At 43.3% G+C, this 25,170-nt stretch overlaps 4 protein-coding genes across 4 annotated transcripts; all 4 read right to left on the bottom strand.

Annotated features, from left to right (window-relative positions):
• Positions 1 to 239: 239 nt before the first annotated feature.
• Positions 240 to 5,382, bottom strand: LOC308313161 (uncharacterized protein). The gene is made up of 3 exons (XM_080760106.1): positions 5,085 to 5,382; positions 4,096 to 4,243; positions 240 to 3,044 (listed from the first exon to the last, which is right to left on the bottom strand). Exons 1-3 carry the CDS (start codon positions 5,316 to 5,318, stop codon positions 1,978 to 1,980), a joined length of 1,449 nt encoding a protein of 482 aa, XP_080616232.1. The 5' UTR covers positions 5,319 to 5,382; the 3' UTR covers positions 240 to 1,977.
• A 2,638-nt stretch (positions 5,383 to 8,020) lies between these two features.
• Positions 8,021 to 11,462, bottom strand: LOC308313154 (uncharacterized protein). The gene is made up of 3 exons (XM_080760099.1): positions 11,169 to 11,462; positions 10,196 to 10,346; positions 8,021 to 9,574 (listed from the first exon to the last, which is right to left on the bottom strand). The coding sequence occupies exons 1-3, from the start codon at positions 11,400 to 11,402 to the stop codon at positions 8,415 to 8,417; spliced, it is 1,545 nt and encodes a 514-aa protein (XP_080616225.1). The 5' UTR covers positions 11,403 to 11,462; the 3' UTR covers positions 8,021 to 8,414.
• Positions 11,463 to 12,963: 1,501 nt separating this feature from the next.
• Positions 12,964 to 17,570, bottom strand: LOC308313390 (uncharacterized protein). The gene is made up of 4 exons (XM_080760490.1): positions 17,273 to 17,570; positions 16,407 to 16,554; positions 14,758 to 15,161; positions 12,964 to 14,661 (listed from the first exon to the last, which is right to left on the bottom strand). The coding sequence occupies exons 1-4, from the start codon at positions 17,510 to 17,512 to the stop codon at positions 13,816 to 13,818; spliced, it is 1,638 nt and encodes a 545-aa protein (XP_080616616.1). The 5' UTR covers positions 17,513 to 17,570; the 3' UTR covers positions 12,964 to 13,815.
• A 590-nt stretch (positions 17,571 to 18,160) lies between these two features.
• Positions 18,161 to 24,129, bottom strand: LOC308313162 (uncharacterized protein). The gene is made up of 3 exons (XM_080760107.1): positions 23,856 to 24,129; positions 22,402 to 22,552; positions 18,161 to 20,647 (listed from the first exon to the last, which is right to left on the bottom strand). Exons 1-3 carry the CDS (start codon positions 24,087 to 24,089, stop codon positions 19,584 to 19,586), a joined length of 1,449 nt encoding a protein of 482 aa, XP_080616233.1. The 5' UTR covers positions 24,090 to 24,129; the 3' UTR covers positions 18,161 to 19,583.
• Between the last annotated feature and the right edge of the window lie 1,041 nt (positions 24,130 to 25,170).

Here is a 25,170-nt window from a genome sequence, read left to right as displayed (position 1 = left end):
ATAATCGATTCTCATTTCTCACAGTGCAGACTCTATCCATCTGATCCATCCCATACCAGCAAGTAGCAGATAAGAGTAGACCATACATGTGTTTGTATGGATATTCATTTAAGATATAAATATTTATTGATCCGCTTTGGTAAATGTAGTCGTCATCAACAGCAGTATTACTAAAGTAAGAGTAAAACACAGGAACAGAACAGGTAAGATTTAAAAAAAGTAAAATTTATTAGGTTCTGACAAAATACATTGTTTATAGTAGGCTATAGATCACTTATCAAAACAAAGTTACACCAAACAGAAGCACATTCAAACACGAACACGTGACCTCGATTGGTTATTCTTACAATTTTTGTCTGTCTATAATGACATGACCAACAGACAGTGGATAGGGCACGTACATCCCTTTACTTTCAATTTTAGACAAAATACCATTTTAGAAACTACATTTTATTCAGCGACACTTATAAAACCAGTGCTCCCCGTGTCCCCTAGGGTAAGTACCCTAAAGAAAAACATGCAGTAATCCTGGTCACTAAATTGCCTCCCCCTGGCCAGCCGGGGCGCCTGATGGAGGGGAAAGGAACTGGTTGGAATAACGAGTTCCTTCCACGCGCTACGTCCAACCAGGGAAACTCCCCCCTGTCAGGTGTAAAGGAGCAACTTGGACACTCAGGCATGAAGGAAGCATGAGTTCAAGTCCGTTGCTCTCCCCATGTCCCCCATATATGGGGACTAGGTTGGTGGAGGGTGTGTAGAGCCCAGGATCACATTAGATGATTGACACAGGGGTGAAAAATGGGTTACAAACAATCGTGGGATAAAAAATATATATAATAAAAAAAACTAAAAAAAAACAGTAAATCCAGAAATAAAAACATAACACGCTGGAATCAGTTTTAAATTAAACTTTTTTTCTTTACATATTATTTATTCCCAATGTGGTTTCATCAATAGCAGTCAGAACAGGCATTTACCATAGACACATTATGTGCAGGTGAGTATTTGTTCGAGTTTGGAAGTGCTCGTCGAAGTCACTGAATGGCCCTGCATACCACCCGTTTCGAATGTGCACATAATGCAGGAGGCAGCAGAATGACCTGTTAATAAAAACGAGTGCTTCCAAACCCCAACACTTGGAAAATAATATCACAGCACGAATTCTTAGCAGAAAGTAGCTGATAACGTTTCTACGGTGGATTATGCAACAAACGCTTTGTAGATTGAAAGAGGATAATTCAAGTTTGCCCTACAGCTGCAATGTTGGTGAGTTTAACGTTGTTTAATGCAAGCAGATCGGAAATTCGATTTGGATCACTGGGCAGTCAATGGAGGGTATGAAACTCTAGATTCATCCCATTATAAAAATAAAAACAATTCTTGTGTTGCAAATTGCGGCTAGCAAGCTTCCGTGTGCGTCACAGAAGGGGACATTTGGTAGGCCAATCAGAGGCAATGTAAACGATTGTTTTCTCAAAACTGCCGCCACAGAGTTATATTCAACTCTTTAGTCTAGTCGCACAGTGAGTATTATTCAACTCTATATTTCAGTCGTCCAATTTAGGCATTTTAGCAGTTCTTAATCCAGAGTGACGATCCTGGCATCTGCCTAAAATACACGTTAGCCTTTGCTAAGAAGGTCATCACTATTGTCGGAATGCATAAGCCTGTATGTGTTACTTACAACCAATCTAGTATAAAAAGTAGGTGGCTAGCGCACATCCAGTTCCAAGTACAGTGAAGAGAAGAGAGTTCGCACACAGATTTGCTCCAAAGGTGTTTTCTTTCATTCAAAACACCATGAATAAGACACAACGTTTCTGCCGTGAACGGCCTTCATCAGGTGAATCCTCGCTACGCCAGGCTAGTGCGAGCCCCTTTCCTGTTTTGCGTGATTCTGCCATTTTGCAGTTCGGCTCAGGACCGTCTCTGGTGGAGGATGGCGTTATTTCTTTCAATGCTGTAGCAACAACACCATCACGTGTGGATTCTGAGGTGTCTCTTCATGTTGCTGAGATCCACAAAGCACCTGCCACAGATGGGGCAGCAGAACGGCTTTTCTCCGGTGTGAACGCGCTCGTGGGTCTTCAATCGATTCTGCTGGGAGAAGCGCTTGGAGCAGTGGCGGCAGCCGTACGGCTTCTCACCTGTGTGCACTCGCTGGTGCTGACGCAGGGACACTAACTTTCTGAAGGTCTTCCCGCACAGCTCGCAATGGAGTGATTGCCCTCTGGCGTCACAGGCTGGCAGGGCGGGTAGCGCCATAGTGGTGCTCAGGTGCATGCTGACTTCCCTAGAAGAGGAAGCGGCAATTTCTTTGATGGAAGACGACTCTTTGTCTCCTCGGTTTGCCTGAGGGTGTAAAACCTGCCTGTGGGGTTTGATTGCAGAGAATGAGGAGGGGAAAGAGGAGAGGCCACCATAGGAAGTAGCACTAGTATTAACAACCAAACTTGACTTCAACCCTGTAGTTCTTTCTAAGGTCTCTGTGCTCAGTGTCAGGGTTGAGCGCGCTGCTTCTAGCTCCTCCTCTCTCCCGTGTTTCTTGAGTCTCTGTTTGGCAGACCTGGTTATCCCAACCCTGTCTATTATGCTCCACTCTGAACTCATGTCTGCCTCCACTTTAATTGGAACAGAATCCACCACCACCATATCGGGTTCCCAGTCCAGATTACCAGCCAGGGGTGGCGCAACATCACTTGATTCGCCAGAAACGTCTCCTCCCCAGTCCTCTGAAGCTTCAGGAGAACCCTCTCTGCCATCAGTGTTGCTCCCAGTTCTCCCCTCTTGATGTGGGCCTGAGTTATGTGGAGGGTCCAGAGAACAGTTCCCTGTGGTTAGGCTGCCAGCGTTATTCCACACCTCTATGCCTGCACCAGCTTCTGCCCACTCAGATGCACTGGTAAACAAGTTTACATTTCCGTTACTATGGTGATGGGTGTTGAATCGCTGGTTGACGCAGTGAAGCTGATTCTCAGGCTCTACAGTGAGGGTTCTAGGTGTTGTTTGTGTTTCACTTCCATGCTTGACTGGGGGTTGAATGTCTGAAAGGAGAAGAGTAAATTATCAGTTGGTTATTAAAAATTCTGCAATTACTTAATTATTTATGAAATTAATATAAATATTCAAGAAGGGTGTATTGTTTTTATAATGTGTTTTCGTATTACAATCAGTGAGTGAATTAGCGTGACTAACCACTTGTGCCCCATTTTATAGTTCACTGTAAAATGGTGTCGTACAAAAATAGCCCCACAAGCTCACAATTATGACTCATGTTATTAGAGAAGAGCTTTTCCCCCCTCTATGAACAAAAGGGATAGAATGAGCATATACTTATTTTGCATTATGGGTGAATGGGTGAATGGGGGTGGCAGCAGATATAGCTTTCTCAATTTCTCAAAAAGATGAGGCTTGCATTCACTTGTTTAATGTACATTTGTACTGTACATTAATTTCATACTGTACGTTAGTTTCATTTCACACGTATATTTACAGTATTCAGGGAGGTTCAACTGGGGACAAGTTCTCTTTTTCAAAATGCCCTCACTTTTTATCCTTAATATCAGAGCCAAAGAATACGACATTGAGGGGGCAGAAAACTGAGCGCTCGAGCACTGTTCATGGAGTTTGAAATACATTGTTTTCAACGAGGGCGGTGCAGAAATCAGCAGTTTTAGGCATGTGTGCAACATGACAACTGTTTTAAAGTAGTGTACAGTCACAACTAAAGTCTCTGTATGTTGTACAATTACAAAAAAAAACTATCTAAAATAAAGGGATTTAAGATTAAAGCTGAGTCCAGTACAGTGCAGCCAACTTTCGGTCCAGGACTTGTCACTCTTCACAATGCTCTTCGCCAATATAGAAGTCTATGTAGAAGAGCCGCCATTGGACTGTTACTGTTGTAACTCTGTCTTACTCTAGGGCTCTGCTCAATATGTACTTTGCTCAGCCAATCAAATCATCGCTATGGGGTGATCACAAAGAAAAAGACCCCGTCACCCCGCGTCATCAATGATTCTGGTGTTTTGCAGTTTGTCTCAGCACCAAAGACGGAGGATGTGGGTTATTTTTGTCTCATAATGTTTTTATTACCTTTGAGTGTGTTGTCATCATCCTCCACCTTCAAGATGATAGGAAAGCCAGCGCCCCCGTCCTCCTCCTCTCCTCCTGTTCCCTGTGTTGAGCTCTTGGTCACAGGGTTACATCTGGCTCTGCTGGGCGCCAAAGGTCCATGGGTCACCTGTCACAATTAATACATAATCACCACATCTTAATTATTCGTTTATTATATCCATTCATCCGTAAGAATTAATCTGTTGAATAGCCGATCAACACTAATTTTAAACCATTAGTATAAATACAAGTATTAAATGCATACATGCATTTGACCCTGGTTTGACCATTGTACATGATTTATTTTTAAGTAGTTGCTACCAGTGATTGTTGATAATTTAATTCTATTTAAGTTATTTTTAATATGCCCTGTGCCATTTTTCATTACAATAAGCACAAATAGAAATATAATTTTGATCCAAACATTCCGTTAGTAATGTAAATCCAAATTATTTCAAGGTGACAATATAGCAATCGCAAGCAAATGTGAATCACTGGTTTCATTCAAACTAGCCTGAGAAAATGCAATTTCCTATAGAATGGAATTGTTTTCCCCTTTCAGTTAGTGACATAGCTTTTAATGCCATCTTATGAATTGAACACATAGCAGGACCACAATGGAAACAATTATGTTCCCACCCCAGAACATTTATCGCCTTGTCTGACTGTGTAGGCCTACCTGCTGTAACTTACATCTGACGTTTCTGACTAAAAAAAACTATTCAGTCAATCAAAATATGTTCCAACCAGTCTATGGTTCCAACTTCCAAAATGTCTGATGAATTGAAAATGGTGGACCCTGTTGTAAATGTAAACAAGTGTGTCGTCCACAGTAAAAGTATTTGTATTGAGTTTCATGTGCAATGTTACATGTACCCATTCTGCAAACTGTAAATAAATACTTCAATCAATTCAATCAAAAGGCCAAATAATTTCATTGTCGTGACAACAGTCCACTGCGGGCTCACATGCACGGTGCTGCTGCTACGTTGGTGGTTGTTCCGTCGGGATGTCTGGAACTTGGCGACCAGCAGCTTCCTCCTGAGGCCGTCTATCTCGCTCTGGTTCTGGGTGATCTTCAGCCGCAGCACCGCGTAGCCATCATCCACCAGCTTGCAGATCTCTGCCACCGCGCTGTTCGCCAGGACCTCGATCACCGCGGCCAGCTGGGCGTGGAACGAGTCGCTGTTGGTGATAGACATGAGTGGATGATGGATCACTTCAACAGTCGTTATTGAAGAAGAAATAGGTTTATTTGGTGGTGGATGCTGTTGTCAACAGTCCGCTAAGCTTGTTCTTCTTCTGCTTGCTTCCTGTCCAGTGCTAAAATGGTATGAGATTCGATTGAGGCCACCTACTGCATGGAGTAAAAACTTCAAGGAGCTTGCAGATAATCGATTCTCATTTCTCACAGTGCACAGACTCTATCCATCTGATCCATCCCATACCAGCAAGTAGCAGATAAGACCATGTGTGTTTGTATGGATATTAATTTAAGATATACATATTTATTGATCCGCTTTGGTAAATGTAGTTGTCATCAACAGCAGTATTACTAAAGTAACAGAACAGGTAAGATTAAAAATAAAATAAATTAGGTTCTGACAAAATATTGTTTATAGTATTGATTGATTGATTGAAAACTCAATACAAAGACTGTTAACTGCGAGTGGACAACCCAATTAAGCATTACACTTGTTTACAAGAGGGTCTATAAAGTCAAAGAACAGAACAGGAATTCATCATAAAGGAGGTAAAAAGGGAAAAGAAACATACCGGTATAGTGAGGGGAAAAAGGGGGGGGGATTCAGATTTACGGGGGCCAGTTTCGAATTGCAGCCGTCCGTAGGTGCATGCCTTTTGAGAGCAGTTTTGAAGGAGTCAAGGGTCCTTAATGACTGTTGGTAGGGCGTTCCATATTTTGGTGGTATAGGAGCGAAAGGAATTTAGTCCCTTGTTTGTACCGAATCTGGGTTGTACATGGTTTGTTGCACTCCCTCTGGTGTTGTGGGTGTGGACTTCGTTAACATTAACGAAGTATTTAGACAGGTACATGGGTATCTTGGTGGTGTATCGAATCTTGTGGACCAGACCCATTGCAAGATGCTATACTCTGTCGTCGACCCTAAGCCATCCCAGCCTGTCAAAGTGGGCAGGGGTGAGGTGGGTTCAGGGGGTGAGGCAATTTGGAGCCTGACCAGTTTGTTTTGGGAGGTCTGGAGCCTTGTTTTAAGGGCCTTTGAGGTGCTGCATAGCCCCACGCCAACATACGTGGATGTACTCAAGAGCGATGCAGGAGTGCAAAGTACCAACGAACTGGCCCGGATGTATGGAGAATCCGGATGACTGGAAACGACGATGGAGGGCTCGTCTGAGGACGACCTAGAGATAGTCAAAGAAACCTTGTACGAGGGCTCCTGTTAAGGTCTTAAAGGTGTTTTTGTTGACCAGTGAGGAGATCCTGTAAACTGTAAAGGAATCTTGATTGACTTTTTTGATTACGTTGGTGGCCATTTTATCACCGGATAAAATAAGATTAGCCTCCAGGACGGAACCTAGGTAGGTAATTTCATTTTTTCGTGTGATAATATTGTCACCCACTCTAACCAAGAAGCCTTCTATTCTGCCTTGCTGAGATTACCATTTGATCCAAAGAGAATGGATTCAGTTTTTCCCAGGTGTAAGGAGCGAGCCAGGTGCAGATTCTACCGAGTTCAGAGCTGAGGGTCTTTTCAACCTGCAGTTTGTTCCTGTCCGAGACCAGCAGTGCTGCCAACACTTGACCTCGTAGATTGGTTATTCTTACAAATTTTTGTCTGTCTATAATGACATGACCAACAGATTGTAAGTGGATAGGGCACATCCCTTTACTTTCACAAAAGACCATTTTAGAAACTACATTTTATTCAGCGACAGTGTCACTTATAAAACCAGTAAATCCAGAAAATAAAAACATAACTCGCGGGAATCAGTTTTAAATCAAACTTTTTTTCTTTACATATCATTTATTCCCAAAGTGGTTTCAATAGCAGTCAGAACAGGCATTTACCGACATGTTATGAGCTACTTTCTGTCAAGAAATTCTGTGCAGGTGATTATTTGTTCGAGTTTGGAAGTGCTCGTCGAAGTCACTGAACGGCCCTGCATACCACCTGTTTCGAATGTGCACATAATGCAGGAGGCAGCAGAATGACCTGTTAATAAAACCGAGTGCTTTTACACTTAACAATAACAATAACTTAACACTTAATAATACCACGGCACGAATTCTTAGCAGAAAGTAGCTGATAACGTTTCTACGGTGGATTATGCAACAAACGCATTTGTAGATTGAAAGAGGATAATTCAAGTTTGCCCTACAGCTGCAATGTTGGTGAGTTTAACGTTGTTAATGCAAGCAGATCGGAAATTCGATTTGGATCACTGGGCTGTCAATGGAGGGTATTGCAACTCTAGATTCATCCCATAATTTAAAAAATAATCTAGTGTTGCAAATTGCGGCTAGCAAGCTTCCGTGTGCGTCACAGAAGGGGACATTTGGTAGGCCAATCAGAGGCAATGTAAACGATTGTTTTCTCAAAACTGCCGCCACAGAGAGATATATTCAACTCTTTAGTCTAGTCGCACAGTGAGTACTATTCAACTCTATATTTCAGTCGTCCAATTTAGCAGCTCTTAATCCAGAGTGACATAGTAAGCAAGGTACACACAAAGGTAATATATCAAATGTACAGAAATAGTCATCTAGGAACATAGGTAAACCAAGAACCAATCATCATCATTTTGAGTTTGAGTCTTTATTTCGGTCATTTTTTTACAAAACCGATAAACAAAATAGGTTTAAGGAATTTACATTGCTTAATTTACATTACTTAGTCAACGCAGTGACTAGTTCTAACCGAAAAGGTATGGGCTGAAGCATGAAGCTTATTTTGCCCACCTTTTTATATAATACAAATAATAATAATAATAGTCTGTGATCAATTATCACAGTAGCATAATTTATGAAAAACACAAATGAAAAAAACAATCAGTCTAAACAGGATGCCAGGTCTACAAATGATCCTGGCGTCTGCCTAAAATACACTTTAGCCTTTGCTAAGGTCATCGCTATTGTCGGAATGCATAAGCCTGTATGTGTTACTTACAACCAATCGCCATCACCTCACTGATCTGTCATCTATCGTATGCCGATGCTGTGCAAGCCTAGCCTGGCGGAGCAAGACTAATAGCAAGGATTCACTGACGCTTCCTCCCCGGGGTCAGTGAATCCTCGCTATGAGTCTGGCTCTGCCAGGCTAGTGCGAGCCATCTTCTTTAATAGCGACTGTTGAACTTGAAGAGATCCACTCATGTCCATCACCAGCAGCAGCGACTTGTTCCACGCCCAGCTGGCACGTGTGGATTCTGAGGTGTCTCTTCATGTTGCTGAGATCCACAAAGCACCTGCCACAGATGGGGCAGCAGAACGGCTTTTCTCCGGTGTGAAGGCGCTCGTGGGTCTTCAATCGATTCTGATGGGAGAAGCGCTTGGAGCAGTGGCGGCAGCCGTACGGCTTCTCACCTGTGTGCACTCGCTGGTGCTGACGCAGGGACACTAACTTTCTGAAGGTCTTCCCGCACAGCTCGCAACGGAGTGATTGCCCTCTGGTGTCACAGGCTGGCGGGGCGGGTAGCGCCATAGTGGTGCTCAGGTGCATGCTGACTTCCCTAGAAGAGGAAGCGGCAATTTCTTTGATGGAAGACGACTCTTTGTCTCCTCGGTTTGCCTGAGGGTGTAAAACCTGCCTGTGGGGTTTGATTGCAGAGAATGAGGAGGGGAAAGAGGAGAGGCCACCGTAGGAAGTAGCACTAGTATTAACAACCAAACTTGACTTCAACCCTGTAGTTCTGTCTAAGGTCTCTGTGCTCAGTGTCGGGGTTGAGCGCGCTGCTTCTAGCTCCTCCTCTCTCCCGTGTTTCTGGAGTCTCTGTTTGGCAGACCTGGTTATCCCAAACCTGTCTATTATGCTCCACTCTGAGCACTCTGCCTCCACTTTAATTGGAACAGAATCCACCACCACCATATCGGGTTCCCAGTCCAGATTACCAGCCAGGGGTGGCGCAACATCACTTGATTCGCCAGAAACATCTCCTCCCCGGTCCTCTGAAGCTCCAGGAGAACCCTCTCTGCCATCAGTGTTGCTCCCAGTTCCCCCCTCTTGATGTGGGCCTGAGTTATGTGGAGGGTCTATAGAACAGTTCCCTGTGGTTAGGCTGCCAGCGTTATTCCACACCTCTATGCCTGCACCAGCTTCTGCCCACTCAGATGCACTGGTAAACAAGTTTACATTTCCGTTACTATGGTGATGGATGTTGAATCGCTGGTCGACGCAGTGAAGATAATTCTCAGGCTCTACAGTGAGGGTTCTAGGTGTTGTTTGTGTTTCACTTCCATGCTTGACTGGGGGTTGAATGTCTGAAAGGAGAAGAGTAAATTATCAGTTGGTTATTAAAAATTCTGCAATTACTTAATTATTTATGAAATTAATATAAATATTCAAGAAGGGTGTATTGTTTTTATAATGTGTTTTCGTATTACAATCAGTGAGTGAATTAGCGTGACTAACCACTTGTGCCCCATTTTATAGTTCACTGTAAAATGGTGTCGTACAAAAATAGCCCCACAAGCTCACAATTATGACTCATGTCATTAGAGCAGAGCTCTATGACATGACACTCTTCACAATGCTCTTCGCCAATATAGAAGTCTATGTAGAAGAGCCGCCATTGGACTGTTGGACTGTACTTTGCTCAGCCAATCAAATCATCGCTATGGGGTGATCACAAAGAAAAAGACCCCGCCCGTCCGCACGCACAAACACGCACACACACACACAGGACTGATTGCCATGTAGTACGTAATGTCTGCATTCAAGACACGTTCTTGTGTTTTCTGCTGTGGATAATATGTGTGCTTTTTAAAGTGAGTTGTGAGACCCCTTCTTTTGCGTCATGAATGATTCTGGTGTTTTGCAGTTTGTCTCAGCACCAAAGACGGAGGATGTGGGTTATTTTTGTCTCATAATGTTTTTATTACCTTTGAGTGTGTTGTTGTCATCATCCTCCACCTTCAAGATGATAGGAAAGCCAGCGCCCCCGTCCTCCTCCTCTCCTCCTGTTCCCTGTGTTGAGCTCTTGGTCACAGGGTTACATCTGGCTCTGCTGGGCGCCAAAGGTCCACGGGTCACCTGTCACAATTAATAATTATTTGTTTATTCATATTTCCATTAATCTGTATGAATTAATCTGTTGAATAGCCGATCTCCAATCATTTTAAACCATTAGTATAAATACAAGTATTAAATGCATAGCCTGTTTGACCATAGTACATGATTTATTTAGTTACTACCAGTCATTGTTGATATTTTTCATTTTATTTAAGTTATTCTTAATATGCCCTGTGCCATTTTTCATTACAATAAGCACAAATAGAAATATAATTTTGATCCAAACATTCCCTTAGTAATGTAAATCCAAATTATTTCAAGGTGACAATATAGCAATCGCAAGCAAATGTGAATCACTGGTTTCATTCAAATTAACTAGCCTGAGAAAATGCAATTTCCTATCGAATGGAATTGTGTTTTCCCCTTTCAGTTAGTGACGTAGCTTTTAATGCCATCTGATGAATTGAACACATAGCAGGACCACAATGGAAACAATTAAGTTCCCACCCCAGAACATTTATCGCCTTGTCTGACTGTGTAGGCCTACCTGCTGTAACTTACATCTGACGTTTCTGACTAAAAAAACTATTCAGTCAATAAAAATATGTTCCAACCAGTCTATGGTTCCAACTTCCAAAATTTCTGATGAATTGAAAATGGTGGACCCTGTTGTAAATGTAAACAAGTGTGTCGTCCACAGTAAAAGTATTTGTATTGAGTTGTGCTTTCATGTGCAATGTACCCATTCTGCAAAGTAAACTGTAAATAAATACTTCAATCAATTCATTCAAAACGCCAAATAATTTCATGGTCGTGACAACAGTCCACTGCGGGCTAGCTCACATGCACGGTGCTGCTGCTACGTTGGTGGTTGTTCCGTCGGGATGTCTGGAACTTGGCGACCAGCAGCTTCCTCCTGAGGCCGTCTATCTCCCTCTGGTTCTGGGTGATCTCCAGCCGCAGCACCGCGTAGCCATCATCCACCAGCTTGCAGATCTCTGCCACCGCACTGTTCGCCAGGACCTCGATCACCACGGCCAGCTGGTTGTGGAACGAGTCGCTGTTGGTGATAGACATGAGTGGATGATGATCTCTTCAACAGTCGTTATTGAAGAAATAGGTTTATTTGGTGGTGGATGCTGTTGTCAACAGTCCGCTAAGCTTGTTCTTCTTCTGCTTGCTTCCTGTCCAGTGCTAAAATGGTATGAGATTCGATTGAGGCCACCTACTGCATGGAGTAAAAACTTCAAGGAGCTTGCAGATAATCGATTCTCATTTCTCACAGTGCACAGACTCTATCCATCTGATGATCTGATCCATCCCATACCAGCAAGTAGCAGATAAGACCATGTGTGTTTGTATGGATATTATTTTAAGATATACATATTTATTGATCCGATTTGGTAAATGTAGTTGTCATCAACAGCAGTATTACTAAAGTAAGAGTAAAACACAGTAACAGAACAGGTAAGATTAAAAATAAAATAAATTAGGTTCTGACAAAATAGATTGTTTATAGTATTGATTGATTGAAAACTCAATACAAAGACTGTTAACTGTGAGTGGACAACCCAATTAAGCATTACACTTGTGACTTGTTTACAAGAGGGTCCACCGACTCCACCATATTCAATTCATCAAAACAATTAGAGACGTACAAATAGACACTTCTATAAAGTCAAAGAACAGAACAGGAATTCATCATAAAGGAGGTAAAAAGGGAAAAGAAACATATACAGTGAGGGGAAAAAGGGGGGGGGATTCAGATTTTACGGGGGCCAGTTTCGAATTGCAGCCGTCCGTAGGTGCATGCCTTTTGAGAGCAGTTTTGTCAAGGGATTCACATGTCTTAATGACTGTTGTTAGGGTGTTCCATATTTTGGTGGCATAGGAGCGAAAGGAATTTAGTCCCTTGTTTGTACCGAATCTGGGTTGTACATGGTTTGTTGCACTCCCTCTGGTGTTGTGGGTGTGGACTTCGTTAACATTAAGGAAGTATTTAGACAGGTACATGGGTATCTTGGTGGTGTATCGAATCTTGTGGACCAGACCCATTGCAAGATGCTATACTCAGTCGTCGACCCTAAGCCATTCCAGCCTGTCAATGTGGGCAGGGGTGAGGTGGGTTCGGGGGGTGAGGCAAGTAGGAGCCTGACCAATTTGTTTTGGGAGGTCTGGAGCCTTGTTTTAAGGGCCTTTGAGGTGCTGCATAGCCCCAGGCCAACATACGTGGATGTACTCAAGAGCGATGCAGGAGTGCAAAGTACGAACTGGCCCGGATGTATGGAGAATCGGGATGACTGGAAAGTGCAGATTCTACCGAGTTCAGAGCTGAGGGTCTTTTCAACCTGCAGTTTGTTCCTGTCCGAGACCAGCAGTGCCGAGTCATCTGCAATCACTTATCAAAACAAAGTTACACCAAACAGAAGCACAAACACGAACACGTGACCTCGTAGATTGGTTATACTGAAAAAATTGTGTGTCAATAATGACATGACCAACAGATTGTAAGTGGATAGGGCACATCCCTTTACTTTCACAAAAGACCATTTTAGAAACTACATTTTATTCAGCGACAGTGTCACTTATAAAACCAGTAAATCCAGAAAATAAAAACATAACTCGCTGGAATCAGTTTTAAATCAAACTTGTTTTTATAATTTATTCCCAAAGTGGTTTCAATAGCAGTCAGAACAGGCATTTACCATAGACATGTTATGAGCTACTTTCTGTCAAGAAATTCTGTGCAGGTGATTATTTGTTCGAGTTTGGAAGTGCTCATCGAAGTCACTGAACGGCCCTGCATACCACCTTTCGAATGTGCACATAATGCAGGAGGCAGCAGAATGACCTGTTAATAAAAACGAGTGCTTTTAAACCCCAACACTTAATAATACCACGGCACGAATTCTTAGCAGAAAGTAGCTGATAACGTTTCTACGGTGGATTATGCAACAAACGCTTTGTAGATTGAAAGAGGATAATTCAAGTTTGCCCTACAGCTGCAATGTTGGTGAGTTTAACGTTGTTAATGCAAGCAGATCGGAAATTCGATTTGGATCACTGGGCTGTCAATGGAGGGTATTGCAACTCTAGCTTCATCCCATTATTTTAAAAAAAATCTAGTGTTGCAAATTGCGGCTAGCAAGCTTCCGTGTGCGTCACAGAAGGGGACTTTTGGTAGGTCAATCAGAGGCAATGTAAACGATTGTTTTCTCAAAACTGCCGCCACAGAGAGTTATATTCAACTCTTTAGTCTAGTCGCACAGTGAGTACTATTCAACTCTATATTTCAGTCGTCCAATTTAGCAGCATTTTAGCAGCTCTTAATCCAGAGTGACATAGTAAGCAAGGTACACACAAAGGTAATATATCAAATGTACAGAAATAGTAATCTAGGAACATAGGTAAACCAAGAACCAATCATCATCAGTCTAAACAGGATGCCAGGTCTACAAATGATCCTCGCTATGAGTCTGGCTCTGCCAGGCTAGTGCGAGCCATCTTCTTTAATAGCGACTGTTGAACTTGAAGAGATCCACTCATGTCTATCACCAGCAGCAGCGACTTGTTCCACGCCCAGCTGGCACGTGTGGATTCTGAGGTGTCTCTTCATGTTGCTGAGATCCACAAAGCACCTGCCACAGATGGGGCAGCAGAACGGCTTTTCTCCGGTGTGAACGCGCTCGTGGGTCTTCAATCGATGCTGATGGGAGAAGCGCTTGGAGCAGTGGCGGCAGCCGTACGGCTTCTCACCTGTGTGCACTCGCTGGTGCAGACGCAGGGACAGGAACTTTCTGAAGGTCTTCCCGCACAGCTCACAACGGAGTGATTGCCCTCTGGCGTCACAGGCTGGCTGGGCGGGTAGCGCCATAGGCGGAATGGTGCTCAGGTGCATGCCGACTTCCCTAGAAGAGGAAGCGGCAATTTCGTTGAGGGAAGACGACTCTTTGTCTCCTCGGTTTGCCTGAGGGTGTAAAACCTGCCTGTGAGGTTTGATTGCAGAGAATGAGGAGGGGAAAGAGGAGAGGCCACCATAGGAAGTAGCACTAGTATTAACAACCAAACTTGACTTCAACCCTGTAGTTCTGTCTAAGGTCTCTGTGCTCAGTGTCAGGGTTGAGCGCGCTGCTTCTAGCTCCTCCTCTCTCCCGTGTTTCTTGAGTCTCTGTTTGGCAGACCTGGTTATCCCATCCCTGTTTATTATGCTCCACTCTGAGCTCATGTCTGCCTCCACTTTAATTGGAACAGAATCCACCACCACCATATCGGGTTCCCAGTCCAGATTCCCAGCCAGGGGTGGAGCAATGTTACTTGATTCGCCGGGGTGCGCACGCTTTTCCGACACACCGAAGATCCGAAGCGGGGGGACATGCGATGCAATGCGAAAAAGCGATGGTCCGACATGCGCTGCTCCCGTGCTTGTGGTTAGGGTTAGGTTAGGATTGAGGTTTCGGATCAATAGTATGTCGGAACTAAAGCCTGCACCCGATTCGCCAGAAACGTCTCCTCCCCAGTCTTCTGAAGCTCCAGGAAAACCCTCTCGGCTGCCATCAGTGTTGCTCCCAGTTCTCCCCTCTTGATGTGGGACTGATTTATGTGGAGGGTCTATAGAACAGTTCCCTGTAGTTAGGCTGCCAGCGTTATTCCACACCTCTATGCCTACACCAGCTTCTGCACACTCAGATGCACTGGTGAACAAGTTTACATTTCCATTACTATGATGATGGGTGTTGAATCGCTGGTCGACACGGTGAAGATGATTCTCAGGCTCTACAGCGAGGGTTCTAGGTGTTGTTTGTGTTTCACTTCCATGCTTGACTGGGGGTTGAATGTCTGAAAGGAGAAGAGTAAATTATCAGTTGGTTATTAAAAGTTCTGCAATTAATTAATTATTCATGAAATTAATATAAATATTCAAGAAGGGTGTATTGTTTTTTATGTGTTTTTGTATTACAATCAGTGACTGAATTAGCGTGACTAACCACTTGTGCCTATTTTATAGTTCACTGTAAAATGGTGTCATACAAAAATAGCCCCACAAGCTCACAAATATGACTCATGTCATGAGGCTATAGATCTACGATTTTTGAAAACCTTCGCTATTGTATTTAAAATAGCTATTTTGAAAAGACTGACTGTTATCATGGTATTCTAGACAAAATACATCATACATTAAAACATAATTTTCTAATAACACTGACTAATGTTCTCAGATCCAGGAGCTAAAAAAACCACTTGTGTGAAGTGAGGGGCGCACTCATACATCATCATCATACATCACAAATTCACAATCCCTGCTCAGCCAATCAAAACATCGCAAATATCATTCCGGCCAATTACTTTTGGCGTCTTCAGTGCCCTCTGCCCTCACTTTTAATCCTTTTTATCCTTAATCAGAGCCAAAGAGTAAGAGAATTACGACATTGAGGGGGCAGAAAACTGAGCGCTCGAGCGCTGTTCATGGAGTGTGACGAGCTGGAGTTTGAAATACATTGTTTTCAACGAGGGCGGTGCAGAAATCAGCAGTTTTAGGCATGTGTGCAACATGACAACAGTTTTAAAGTAGTGTACAGTCACAACTAAACTACTAAAGTCTCTGTATGTTGTACAATTACAAAAACATAAACAATCTAAAATAAAGGGATTTAAGATCATTAAAGCTGAGTCCAGTGAAATCTGCCAACTTTCGGTCCAGGACTGCAATGCTCTTCGCCAATAGAAGTCTATGTAGAAGAGCCGCCATTGGATTGTCCCCATGAAGTCGTAACTCTGTCTTACTCGAGGGCTCTGCTCAATATGTACTTTGCTCAGCCAATCAAATCATCGCTATGGGGTGATCAAAAAGAAAAAGACCCTGCACGCACGCTCACACACACACACAGGACTGATTGCCATGTAGTACGTACTGTCTGCATTCAAGACACGTTGTGTTTCCTGCCGTGAATAATATGTGTGCTTTTTAAAGTGAGTTGCGAGCCCCCTTCTTTTGCGTCATGAATGATTCTGGTGTTTTGCAGTTTGTCTCAGCACCAAAGATGGAGGATGTGGGTTATTTTTGTCTCATAATGTTATTATTACCTTTGAGTGTGTTGTCATCATCCTCCACCTTCAAGATGATAGGAAAGCCAGCGCCCCCTTCCTCCTCCTCTCCTCCTGTTCCCTGTGTTGAGCTCTTGGTCACAGGGTTACATCTGGCTCCGCTGGGCGCTGAAGGTCCACGGGTCACCTGTCACAATTAATAATTATTTGTTTATTCATATTTCCATTAATCTGTATGAATTAATCTGTTGAATAGCCGATCTCCACTCATTTTAAACCATTAGTATAAATAGTATTAAATGCATAGCCTGTTTGACCATAGTACATTATTTATTTAGTTACTACCAGTCATTGTTGATATTTTTCATTTTATTTAAGTTATTCTTAATTTTGCCCTGTTAATTTGCCCTGTGCAATTTTCCATTACAATAAGGACAAATACAAATCATTTTGATCTAAACATTCCCTTAGTAATGTAAATGAAAATTATTTCAAGGTGACAATATAGCAATCTCAAGCAAATGTGAATCACTGGTTTCATTAATTTCAAACTATCCTGAGAAAATGCAATTTCCTATAGAATGGAAGTGTTTTCCCCTTTCAGTTAGTGTAGCTTTTAATGCCATATTGATGAATTGAACACATAGCAGGAGTCAGGACCACAATGGAAACAATTAAATTCCCACCCAAGTCCCCAGAAGATTCATCGTTTTAGCCAAAGTTCAACGTTCCATTTCTGATGAATTAAAATAGGTGAACCCTGTTGTAAACAAGTGTGTCGTCCACAGTAAAAGTCTTTGTATTGAGTTGTGCTTTCATGTGAAATGTACCCATTCTGCAAACTGTAAATAAATACTTCAATTCAATCAAAACGCCAAATAATTTCAACAGTCCACTTGGCTCACATGCACGGTGCTGCTGCTGCTACGTTGGTGGTTGTTCCGTCTGGATGTCTGGAACTTCGCGACCAGCAGCTTCCTCCTGAGGCCGTCTATCTCCCTCTGGTTCTGGGTGATCTCCAGCCGCAGCACCGCGTAGCCATCATCCACCAGCTTGCAGATCTCTGCCACCGCGCTGTTCGCCAGGACCTCGATCACCGCGGCCAGCTGGGCGTGGAACAAGTCGATGCTGCTGGTGATAGACATGAGTGGATCTCTTCAAGTTCAACAGTCGCTATTAAAGAAGAAATACCGGCAGGTTTGTTTTGTGGATGTTGTCAACAGTCCGCCATGCTTGTTCTTCTTCTTCTTCTTCTGCTGCTTGCTTCCTGTCCAGTGCTAAAATGGTATGAGATTCGATTGAGGCCACCTACTGCATTGAGTAAAAACTTCAAGGACCTTGCAGATAATCGATTCTCATTTCTCATAGTGCAGACTCTATCCATCTGATCCATCCCATACCAGCAAGTCGCACATAAGACCATGTGTGTTTGTATGGATATTAATTTTAAGATATAAATATTTATTGATGCGCTTTGGTAAATGTAGTTGTCATCAACAGCAGTATTACTGAAGTAAGAGTAAAACACAGCCACAGGAACAGAACAGGTAAGATTAAAAATAAATTAGGTTCTGACAATACATTGTTCATAGTATATAGATCACTTATCAAAACAAAGTTACACCTAACAGAAGCACAATCAAACACGAGACCTCGTAGATTGGTTATTGACCAACAGATTGTAAGTGGATAGGGCACATCCCTTTACTTTCAATTTTAGACAAAAGATAATTTTATTCAACGACTATTTTAAGTGTCACTTGTAAATCCAGAAATAAAAACATAACTCGCTGGAATCAGTTTTAAATTAAACCTTTTTACTTTACATACATTTAATGTATTCCCAATGTGGTTTCAATAGCAGAACAGGCATTTTAATAAAAATAAAATAAATCCACCATAGACATGTTATGAGCTACTTTCTGTCAAGAAATTCTGTGCAGGTGATTATTTGTTCGAGTTTGGTGCTTCCAAACCCCAACACAGCAGAAAGTAGCTGATAACATGTCTATGGTGGATTATGCAACAAACGCTTTGTAGATTGAAAGAGGATAATTCAAGTTTGCCCTACAGCTGCAATGTTGGTGAGTTTAACGTCGTTTAATGCAAGTAGATCAGAAATTCAATTTGGATCACTGGGCTGTCAATGGAGGTTATGCAACTCTAGATTCATCCCATTATGAAAAGATCTGACCAGTCTGAAGTGAGTCGTGCAACACTGCCCCCTGTTGGTAGCCTGAACATACATAGGGACACAGCCAGGGACGGACAAAGCTGGGCATTGGAGTGGCTGCACCCTTGACGCCTTACATGTCTCTGTCGCCACAGAGTTATATTCAACTCTTTAGTCTAGCACAGTGAGTACTATTCAACTATATTTCAGTCGTATAATTTCTAGGCACTTTAGCAGTTCTTAATCCAGAGTAAACATAGTAAGCAAGGTACACACAAAGGTAATTATCAAATGTATAGAAATAGTAATCTAGGAACATAGGTAAACCAAGAACCGATCATCATCATCAGTCTAAACAGGATGCCAGGTCCACTAATGATCCTGGCGTCTGCCTAAAATACACTTTAGCCTTTTGCTATGTATTCTTTTCAATCTGAAATACATTTTAACCTTTGCATAAACCTGGAAGGTTATCGCTATTGTCGGAGTCAAAGAGATTCTATATAAAGAGGCGACACCTCCACCATATTGGAGTGATGAGGTAACTTCCGGTTGCTTTAAAAAACATTAAAAAGTCATGCTGTACAAAACAAGAACTTGTTTTAATCCTATTCTACTCTCATATTTATTTACCCATTTATTTATCTTATTTATGAATGGATCAAAACAGAAATTAGTAACATATTCATTCAGAATATAAGGGTGCAGATATGTACGTGCACGCGCGACCGTGTGTTTGAGGTGTCCACCTAAGGTTTACAATAGACAAAGTGTTGCCACCATATTGGAGTGACGCCGACAGCACTCCACGTCTAGTGGCGATTCGTCGTCTCTTTATATAGAATCTCTTTGTCGAAGTGCATAAGCCTGTATTTGTTACTTACAACCAATCACCATCACCTCACTGATCTATCATCTACCATCGTATGCTGATACTGTGCGAGCCCCCTTCCTGTTTTGCGTGATTCTGCTGTTTTGCAGTTCGGCTCAGCACCAGAGAGAGGATGTGTGTTATTTCTTTCAATGCTGTAGCAACAACGCCATCACGTGTGGATTCTGAGGTGTCTCTTCATGTTGCTGGACTCCACAAAGCACCTGCCACAGATGGGGCAGCGGAACGGCTTTTCTCCGGTGTGAACGCGCTCGTGGGTCTTCACTCGATGCTGATGGGAGAAGCGCTTGGAGCAGTGGCGGCAGCCGTACGGCTTCTCGCCTGTGTGCACGCGCTGGTGCCGCCGAAGGGCCATGAACTTTCTGAAGGTCTTCCCGCAAAGCTCGCAACAGATCGGTTGACCTCCAGTGTCACGGGCTGGCTGGGCGGGTAGCGCCATAGAGCTCAGGTGCCTGCTGAACTCCCTAGAGGAGGAAGCGGCAATTTCATTGAGAGAAGACGACTGTTTGTCTCCTCGGTTTGCCTGAGGGTGTAAAACCTGCCTGGGGGTTTTGATTGCAGAGAATAAGGAAGGGAAAGAGGAGTGGCCACCATAGGAAGTGGCACTAGTATCAACAACCAAACTTGACTTTAAACCTGTAGTTCTGTCTAAGGTCTCTGTGCTCAGTGTCAGGGCTGAGTGCGCTGCCTCTAGCTCCTCCTCTCTCCCGTGTTTCTTGAGTCTCTGTTTGGCAGACCTGGTTATCCCATCCCTGTCTATTATGCTCCACTCGGAACTCATGTCTTCATCCACTTTAATTGGAACAGAATCCACCACCACCATATCGGGTTCCCAGTCCAGATTACCAGCCAGGAATGGAGCAACAATACTCGGGTCGCCAGGAATGTCTCCTCCCTGGTCCCCTGAAGCTTCAGGAGAACCCTCTCTGCCATCAGTGTTGCTCCTAGTTCTCCCCTCTTGATGTGGGCCTGAGTTATGTGGAGGGTCCAGAGAACAGTTCCCTGTGGTTAGGCTGCCAGCGTTATTCCACACCTCTATACCTGCACCAGCTTCTGCCCACTCAGATGCACTGGTGAACAAGTTTACATTTCCGTTAATATGGTGATGGGTGTTGAATCGCTGGTCGTCGCAGTGAAGATGATTCTCAGGCTCTACAGTGAGGGTTCTAGGTGTTGTGTTTGTTTCACTTCCATGCCTGACTGGGGGTTGAATGTCTGAAAGGACAAGAGTAAATTATCAGTTGGTTATTACAAGTTCTGAAAAGTAACATCTCCAGCCGATAGGTGTGAACGGTTTTGCCGACATAATACGTTTGGGAAACTCAAAGCTCCCTCCCTCCATCCATCCATCTTCAACCGCTTATCCATAGTAGGGTTGCGGGGGCAACAGCTCCACCAGAGAGCTCCAGACTTCCCTCTCCAGAGCAACATTAGTGACTTCCTCCTGGGGGATTCCGAGACGTTCCAAGGCCAGTGAGTCGATGTATTTCCTCCAACTGCGCCTTGGTCTGCCCCGGGGTCTCCTCCCAGTGGGACGTGTGTCGAGGACCTCCCTAGGGAGGCGCCCGAGAGGCATCCTAACCAGATGCCCGAACCACCTCAGCTGACTCCTTTCCAGGCGAAGGAGCAGCGGTTCTACTTCGAGTCTCTCTCGTGTGACTGAACTTCTCAACCTATCTCTAAGGGAGTTGTCAGCCACCCGTTGAAGAAAACTCATTTCGGCCGCTTGTATTCGTGACCTTATTCTTTCGGTCATGACCCACACTTCATGACCATAGGTGAGAGTAGGAACGAAGATTGCTCGGTAGACAGAGAGCTTTGCCTTCTGGCTCAACTCTCTTTTCGTCAAAACAGTGCGGTACAGCGACTGCAATACCGCCCCTGCCGCTCCAATTCTCCGGCTGATCTCCTTCTCCGTTCTCCCCTCACTCGTGAACAAGCCCTTGAGATACTTGAACTACTTCACCTGTGGTAATGCCTCATTCCCTACCCGGACTGCACAATCCACCGGTTTCCTGCTGAGAACCATGGCCTCAGATTTGGAGACGCTGATCTGCCATAGTTATAATAATTCAATGTGAGACTTAATTCTCAGTCTATCGTTGCCGAAAAGGCAGATCTACAAGCTCACAACGCAGTGCAACTAGATGCAGTGTGAGCTTGTAGATGTATCTTTGGTGCATGAAACCGGTGTATGATGACGTATACATCAAGGTTGTTTATTAGTGTCCCCGAAGGGCAAAAGGTTTTACAGCAGGTCATAAGTCTTGAAACACATATAAATGAGTCAGACCAAAGTTATTGCTGCTGGTCGCAAGCGTGCGCTGCGCCTGGCCTACTTGCATCTTCAGACAATAAAAGAAAAAGGATAGGGGAGTAGGGGAGGCAGAATTTGGGTGGGGGGTAATGACAGAGAGGGAGGGGGGTAAGGGGCAACGGAGACATCACATCACATTTCAATTTGAATTGTATTGTGCAAGCACAGAATGTACTTGGGTGGGGGGCAGGGTGGGTTTTAGGTCTGGGCATCAATCAAAAAACCATTACCCTCACGCCACTCCTCAGGATGGAGGGGCTGCGTGAGCGTATGGAAAAAGGAGGCATTGCGCTTTTAAAGTGACGGTACACAATTATCAGGTCCCTCTGTCTGTTAGAAAAGTACTGTATTTCAAGGCCCTAGTAAAATGTAGTGTTTCACTGTACACTACTTTAAAACAGATGCCTAAAATTGCGCACACACACACACACACACACACACACACACACACACACACACACACACACACACACACACAGTACTGTCTGCATTGAAGATACGTTCTTGTGTTTCCTGTAGTGGATAATGCGTGCTTTTTAAAGTGAGTTGCGAGCCCCATCCTTTTGCGTCATGAATGATTCTGGTGTTTTGCAGTTTGTCTCAGCACTAAAGACGGAGGATGTCCGTTATTTTTGTCTCATGTTTGTATTACCTTTGAGTGTGTTGTCGTCATCCTCCACCTTCAAGAGGACAGGAAAGCCAGCGCCCCCGTCCTCCTCCTCCTCTCCTCCTGTTCCCTGTGTTGAGCTCTTGGTCACAGGGTTACATCTGGCTCTGCTGGGCACCGAAGGTCCACGGGTCACCTGTCACAATTAATACATAATCACCATATCTTCATTATTCGTTGATATATTTCTGAATTAATTAATCTGTTGACGATCTACAGCTTGTATTTTTAAACCATTAGTATGAATAAAAGTATTACCGGTAAATGCATTATTTATTTTAAAGTATTTTATTTACTACCAGTCATTGTTGATAATTTCATTCTATTTAAGTTATTTTTAATATGCCCTGTGCAACTTTTCATTACAATAAGCACAGATACATACAATTTTGAATCCAAACATTCCCGTAGTAATGTAGATGTGATTTCAAGGTGACAATATAGCAATCTCAAGCAAAGCAGAGGTGTCCTGGCCTGGGCCGTGGCTCAGCGGTCCAGGCACCTTGGCTTGGCTGGTAATCCAGTCTGGCAGTGTGCCGTGGGTTCGTCTCCCGATCACCACGGCCTTTACGGCATGTCACCCCCCCATCTCTCTCCTCATTGTCCTGTCAGCCTACTGTCTTAAATATATATATATAAAATAAAGACGAAAGCCAAAAAATAAAAAAGCAGAGGTGGCCTATTTGAGCTGTATTCTTGACAGGGCATCAAGAGTGATCAAGAAAGTAAATCATAGATTGACCTGGCTCGGGGTAGAAGACAGGTTTAAATCAAATAAAAAAGGTATTGTAATTTAAGATAGTCAAAGGGGCAGTGCCCCAATATACTTCTCCAAAGTATGTGAGGGAGCGGAAACGATCTGGTACCAACCAGGCCTGTTATAGAAGAAACATGGTAAAGTTCTGCTACTCTGCCAGACTGCCACCAAAGTGTGATGCGTGTGGCGATGCCCTCCCTGACACCAGCCATTAAAATAAGTGAATCAAATGCAAATTCCCATAGAATGGAAGTGTGTTTTCCCCTTTTAGTTAGTGACGTACCTATTAATGCTATCTTGATTAATTAAACACATAGCAGGACCACAATGGAAACAATTAAGTCCCCACTACAGAACATTTGTTATCCTTTTAACCTTAATTGTCTGACTGTACCTGCTGTTACTTACATTACTGTACTTACATCTGATATTTCTGATCTAAAAGTATTCAATTAGTCAATCAAAATATGTTCCAACGTTCAACTTCTGATGAATTGAAATGGTGAACCCTGTTGTAAAAAAAGTGTGTCGTCCACAGTAAAAGTCTTTGTAATTGAGTTGTGCTTTCATGTGAAATGTACCCATTCTGCAAACTGTAAATAAATACTTCAATCAATTCAATCAAAACGCCAAATAATTTCAACAGTCCCTCACAAGCCCATACTCTATGCACAAGACTGACATGCACGGTGCTACTGCTGCGTTGGTGGTTGTTCCGTCGGGATGTCTGGAACTTGGCGACCAGCAGCTTCCTCCTGAGGCCGTCTATCTCCCTCTGGTTCTGGGTGATCTCCAGCCGCAGCACCGCGTAGCCATCATCCACCAGCTTGCAGATCTCTGCCACCGCGCTGTTCGCCAGGACCTCGATCACCGCGGCCAGCTGGTTGTGGAACGAGTCGCTGCTGGTGATAGACATGAGTGGATCTGATCACTTCAACGGTCGCTGTTGTGTTGAAGAAGAAATAGGTTTGTTTTGTGGATGTTGTTGTCAACAGTCCGCCATGCTTGTTCTTCTTCCGCTTCTTCTTCTTAGTTTCCGGCAGACTGGATGCCTTCTGGCATATTACTGCCCTCCACAGGTTGGGATTATATTTGGCATTCTCAGTTAAAATTGTTCCCGATATATCCCTTTACTGGCATTTGCATTTCCATTCTATTTCTCAGCCACAGTTGACTGAGTTGGTAGTTGGTACAAACCCCTCTCTCAAAGTATTTGATTGGTATTTTCTTAATTATGATTTATTGTTTCATATTTTATGTTCACATCTTATTAGTATTATATTACTATGTTAAAAAAGACATTGTAAATCTTCTTGTATCTGGTGCACAGGACTACCCTGTCACCCAGTGATGTCATATCAATATTTGCGTGTGTATTAATTCCACTATCAGCTGTCACCCACTCCTTGTCCATTGTACCAAAGGGAAATAAGATTAAATGGAAAACAACATGACAACAACTTTGCCCTTAAAGATGAGGATAAACATACACTCTCACCCCATGAGATAAAGAGTCATCAACAGAAACCTAATCACGGAACGTGATTAAAGTCGAAAACAGCATTCAGACGATCGGACGCCCATGACAGCTTGATGACACCTTACTCTGATGGGACCTTTCAACCTATTGAAATGTGACAGCTGAATCTTGATCTATGACATATTTGTCAGTATATATGTTTGTGCAAAATGATTTGATGACTTGCATTCAGAGCACTCAGAGCACTAGAGGAGAGAATTCTCTCTCCTCTATTCTTTACATTTGTACACACTCTGGATCTGAAGAAAACTAACTAAAGATAAATCCTTTCAGGTCTTTTGCACTACTCTAAGTTTCTCTAGAGTTCATCTTTTGGATTTTTGATACTTTGGGTTCTCACTTTTCCAGTGAAGATTTATAAGGTTGAGGTATCTGGTCTTTTTGGCTATTTTAATACTGCCTCACTCAGATTTATATCCGTCAGTATTGTCCAGCTCTTCAGCACTGATGTCTTCCA

This window comes from Protomyctophum bolini (genome assembly GCF_963924005.1).
Source record: "Protomyctophum bolini genome assembly, chromosome: 3".
Classification (NCBI taxonomy): domain Eukaryota; kingdom Metazoa; phylum Chordata; class Actinopteri; order Myctophiformes; family Myctophidae; genus Protomyctophum; species Protomyctophum bolini.
This window is presented reverse-complemented; position numbering and strand designations above follow the sequence as displayed.

Bases quoted from the DNA above. Each gene is read 5' to 3' on its own strand.
- LOC308313161 (XM_080760106.1), bottom strand. From the start codon at position 5,318: ATGTCTATCACCAACAGCGACTCGTTCCACGCCCAGCTGGCCGCGGTG. The intron at 4,244-5,084 runs GTGAGCCCGCAG...TAATTGTGACAG, and splicing joins GTAGCAGCAGCACCGTGCAT to GTGACCCATGGACCTTTGGC. The intron at 3,045-4,095 runs GTAATAAAAACA...TTCTCCTTTCAG, and splicing joins TGATGACAACACACTCAAAG to ACATTCAACCCCCAGTCAAG.
- LOC308313154 (XM_080760099.1), bottom strand. From the start codon at position 11,402: ATGTCTATCACCAACAGCGACTCGTTCCACAACCAGCTGGCCGTGGTG. The intron at 10,347-11,168 runs GTGAGCTAGCCC...TAATTGTGACAG, and splicing joins GTAGCAGCAGCACCGTGCAT to GTGACCCGTGGACCTTTGGC. The intron at 9,575-10,195 runs GTAATAAAAACA...TTCTCCTTTCAG, and splicing joins TGACAACAACACACTCAAAG to ACATTCAACCCCCAGTCAAG.
- LOC308313390 (XM_080760490.1), bottom strand. From the start codon at position 17,512: ATGTCTATCACCAGCAGCATCGACTTGTTCCACGCCCAGCTGGCCGCG. The intron at 16,555-17,272 runs GTGAGCCAAGTG...TAATTGTGACAG, and splicing joins GCAGCAGCAGCACCGTGCAT to GTGACCCGTGGACCTTCAGC. The intron at 14,662-14,757 runs CTAACCACAAGC...GTGTCGGAAAAG, and splicing joins ACCTCAATCCTAACCTAACC to CGTGCGCACCCCGGCGAATC.
- LOC308313162 (XM_080760107.1), bottom strand. From the start codon at position 24,089: ATGTCTATCACCAGCAGCGACTCGTTCCACAACCAGCTGGCCGCGGTG. The intron at 22,553-23,855 runs GTCAGTCTTGTG...TAATTGTGACAG, and splicing joins GCAGCAGTAGCACCGTGCAT to GTGACCCGTGGACCTTCGGT. The intron at 20,648-22,401 runs GTAATACAAACA...TTGTCCTTTCAG, and splicing joins TGACGACAACACACTCAAAG to ACATTCAACCCCCAGTCAGG.